We start from the raw sequence: 3,552 nt of genomic DNA, 5'->3' as shown, positions 1-3,552 counted from the left end.
AGTGTTCAATCTAATAATTAAAAAGATATTACCGACAGTATTAACTAGAAACTGCTATACCGACTGTAAAATTTAGATTACCGACAGTACCAAGAAGAAAACTGTTATACCGACTGTGAAATTGAGATTACCGACAATGTCAAGAAGAAAACTGCTATATCGACTGCAAAATTGAGATTACCTACAGATTTAGATATTCTTTAACCTAAACACAAAGATTTTTAAATGCAAAGTATAAATAAACCGATTTACAGTTACGTTTGATAAAAAAATATATAATTTTGTAAATGCAAATATAAAAATAATCTATTAATAAGCTAACACTTTCAATATTTACATACTATTACTAATGCTGAAATAACAAATGTAAGATTATGCACATGCGTATTATGCACATGCGTATTATGCACATGCGCATTATGCACATGCGCATTATGCACACGATCACTGCTGCCACCTAATAAAAACTGCATATTGTTTTGATATGAATGAAAAATCTTAAACGTCAACTATTTGATTATTTATAGTAATATTAGTTTAAAGATATCTATTTAACAGCTTTAGATATTTGCTGTTTATAATACTGTAAATATATTCACTACTTTGATTTTATATTTCATAATTATTTCATATAAAATGGAAAAACCATCAAAAAATCAAGCAAACCATAGGTATGTTTATGAAAAATGATTTCCTATTTTAATAATTATTTTTTAAATATTACTATATATTTGATTAATCAAATATTTGATGTTTATTTGTTGATTATAGTGTATATATACCAGAAACTTATGGATCATCATCTACTCACAAAAGTAAACAAACCAAATAATTTTATGCTACTGCAGAATAATATCACATTAAAATTTACTTTGCCCTTACAAAACAATAGTAAAAAATTCTTAATTGAAATATACAATATGTTATATTTTGTTCTAGGCTTAGAAAAAAAGAAATTAGTGAGAAAATCAATGTTGCCTTCTAGTTTATCGATGGAATCATTGAAGGAGGAAGAGGCACATAGCAAGGATATGGACTTGCAATTATTGTACAATGATTATCTCATATTGACTATGGTAGAACATCTATCAGAAAATAATTCTAAAGCATTGAAAGAGTCGATTGTTAGACAGTCTGCTGATATTGCTAAAGAATGTGCTGGAGACGAAGAAGAACTAAACAAATTAAAGATTCGAGAGAAAGATATAATGCATTTGAGTATCGTCCAAACCAAACTAGATGCACAAATCGAAGTAATGAATAATTATATCAGTAAGTATTAGATGGTAACTATAGGAATTTTTAACGATAACATCAAGAAAACAATGAAAACTGTCCATACAAATATGTGTCAAATTTGAACATGTTTCAAAGTTATGGTCCTTTCTATCTTACAGTAATTCGATTGAATCATCAATATTTTAAAAACCCTAGGTATATGTTGAATCTGTTAATAGCCTTCTTATAAGCGCACTCAAAGTTCTTCAATGCTGATAATGAGTGTTGAATACACAATTGTTTTCAAATGGCCCCAGAAATAAAAATCTAATTATGTGCTTGCTACTTTGAAACAAAGACAAGAAATATCTATAAGATACCAGGCAATGTTTAGAAATGCTAATCAAGGATTATTATTTTAAAAATTTTCAATGATAATTAGCTATCGCTATTATTCAAACAAAAAAGTAGATATAACTTTAAGACATGGTCAAATAGGACACATTTTATTACTATTATTATAATATGTTCCTTGTAAGAGATTAATTTGTATTTAATGTTTTATAGAAAGCGGTAAGATAGGTAGTATAAAAGACATTATGTCTCAACTATGTATGGCTTTGAAACCTTTGGATATTTTACGGTGTAATAACATAACTCTACCTGAGAAAACCAATGAATGGTTAGAGTTACATGAAACTTTGAAGAAATGCAAAAATACTCTTCACAATATCCGAGAATTGATTAACACTAATTTAGAAACGTATGAAGCCTTGCACAAAGGAATAAAAGATTTTACTTCAACATACAATGATATTGAAGCTTGTCAGGAAAAGTAAAATCATATATACATATATGTTTATTCTTTTATATTTTTACTATGTAATTAAATATACTTCATTTATGTATATTTGTTTTCAGGTTGGACAATGCACTCCAATACTTGCAAATAATGGTATTGAAAAATGGTTCTTTTTCTTTGCAATAGTATTAATAATATTAGCATTTAAGACATGTAATATATAGATACTCCTATTATTTTTATAAAAATATATTACATACTGCCAGTATGGAGAAAAACTAATTATAAATAATTTTTAATAAAAATTTATATTTTACCTTACACAGTCTCATTTCTTTTATAATCTAAGGTAATAAAAATGTACATTGATGACAATACGAGAACATATAAAAACTATTTTGTAATGCATATTCAATGCAATATAAGCATAAGTATACATATTTATGTTCCTATAAAAAAGAAGCACAGGAAGAAATTTAATTTTACATAAAAGAAATTTGTTTTAAAAAATTCCACCCCAGTTTTGATTTGTTCTCGTTTGTTCCCTGATTATGCTTGCTAATTAAGGTCTTATTGTATGTACTATATTTTTCCTATTGTCCTACTGTATTTTTTTTCTTTTTTATGGCCTCTTTTTCTCTGCCTCTCATTCTATGTCATTCTTCCTTATCATTTTCTTTCTCTTTTTCTTCTTTTTCGTTTCTCTTTATTTCCAAAGAGAAGGACGATATATACAGTATACCCAAACTTTCCTATTATTCTACCACAACGCTTGCCAAAGATAGGAAGTTCGTCAAAGATCATAGATAGAACAGCTACGCGGTGTAATTTCATCGTGAGCATTCGAGACAACGTGTCACGCGTTGTAAGCCTTCTCGTTCTCTCAACTTCTAGTTTCTATTCTATTCCTAAGCTAGCCTCAGCTATTTCATTATCACTCAAAGAGATCTTATCACTTTCTTGTGGCCTATGTTCCTAGTTTGTATCTGACTTCGAAAAGTTCTATCACTTTACTCCTAGATTAATAATATTAGAATCTATTTTATACGTATTAATTTAGTTGAATGATGTCTGCCGAATGAAAAATTATTTAATTTAACTTAATTATCAATATTCTTGTCCAAAAATATGTTATTAATATATAAGTTTCAAAGGGAGTTATAGACGGTTAATAAATCTAATGAACAATTTATTTTGAACTAGTTGTACGTTTCGTCCCTTACTGGAGACTTCATCAGCAACTTGATCATTTAAAGTTCACGTGTCAATACATATTATCTTTTTTACAGATTCATACACTTCAATAAAACTTAACATATTACAATACAATTTGATCCTAAACACCTTATCTTATCACACGTAATCAAATATTGAGTAAATATTTTCTATACTTTCTGCAAATGGATTTTATTGATTTTTATATTAAATTAAAGTGCACTCTTTTGTCTACGCGTAGAATACAATATCGAATTATAAATTTAGCATGCTAAGTTCAGAAAATGTCAGAGAATGCAATGCTGTAAATTGTGCAT

At 27.6% G+C, this 3,552-nt stretch overlaps 1 protein-coding gene across 1 annotated transcript; it reads left to right on the top strand.

The window, feature by feature from the left end:
* Positions 1-502: 502 nt before the first annotated feature.
* Positions 503-2,302, top strand: LOC106789342. The gene is made up of 5 exons (XM_014753477.1): positions 503-671; positions 772-815; positions 940-1,272; positions 1,786-2,053; positions 2,140-2,302. The coding sequence occupies exons 1-5, from the start codon at positions 637-639 to the stop codon at positions 2,204-2,206; spliced, it is 747 nt and encodes a 248-aa protein (XP_014608963.1). The 5' UTR covers positions 503-636; the 3' UTR covers positions 2,207-2,302.
* The last annotated feature ends 1,250 nt before the right edge of the window (positions 2,303-3,552 follow it).

The sequence above is a fragment of the Polistes canadensis genome, unplaced genomic scaffold, assembly GCF_001313835.1.
Source record: "Polistes canadensis isolate GaletaPanama2010 unplaced genomic scaffold, ASM131383v1 scaffold_179, whole genome shotgun sequence".
In the NCBI taxonomy this organism is placed as follows: Eukaryota; Metazoa; Arthropoda; class Insecta; order Hymenoptera; family Vespidae; genus Polistes; species Polistes canadensis.
This window is presented reverse-complemented; position numbering and strand designations above follow the sequence as displayed.

Bases quoted from the DNA above. Each gene is read 5' to 3' on its own strand.
- LOC106789342 (XM_014753477.1), top strand. From the start codon at position 637: ATGGAAAAACCATCAAAAAATCAAGCAAACCATAG. The intron at 672-771 runs GTATGTTTATGA...TGTTGATTATAG, and splicing joins AAAAATCAAGCAAACCATAG to TGTATATATACCAGAAACTT. The intron at 816-939 runs GTAAACAAACCA...ATTTTGTTCTAG, and splicing joins ATCATCATCTACTCACAAAA to GCTTAGAAAAAAAGAAATTA.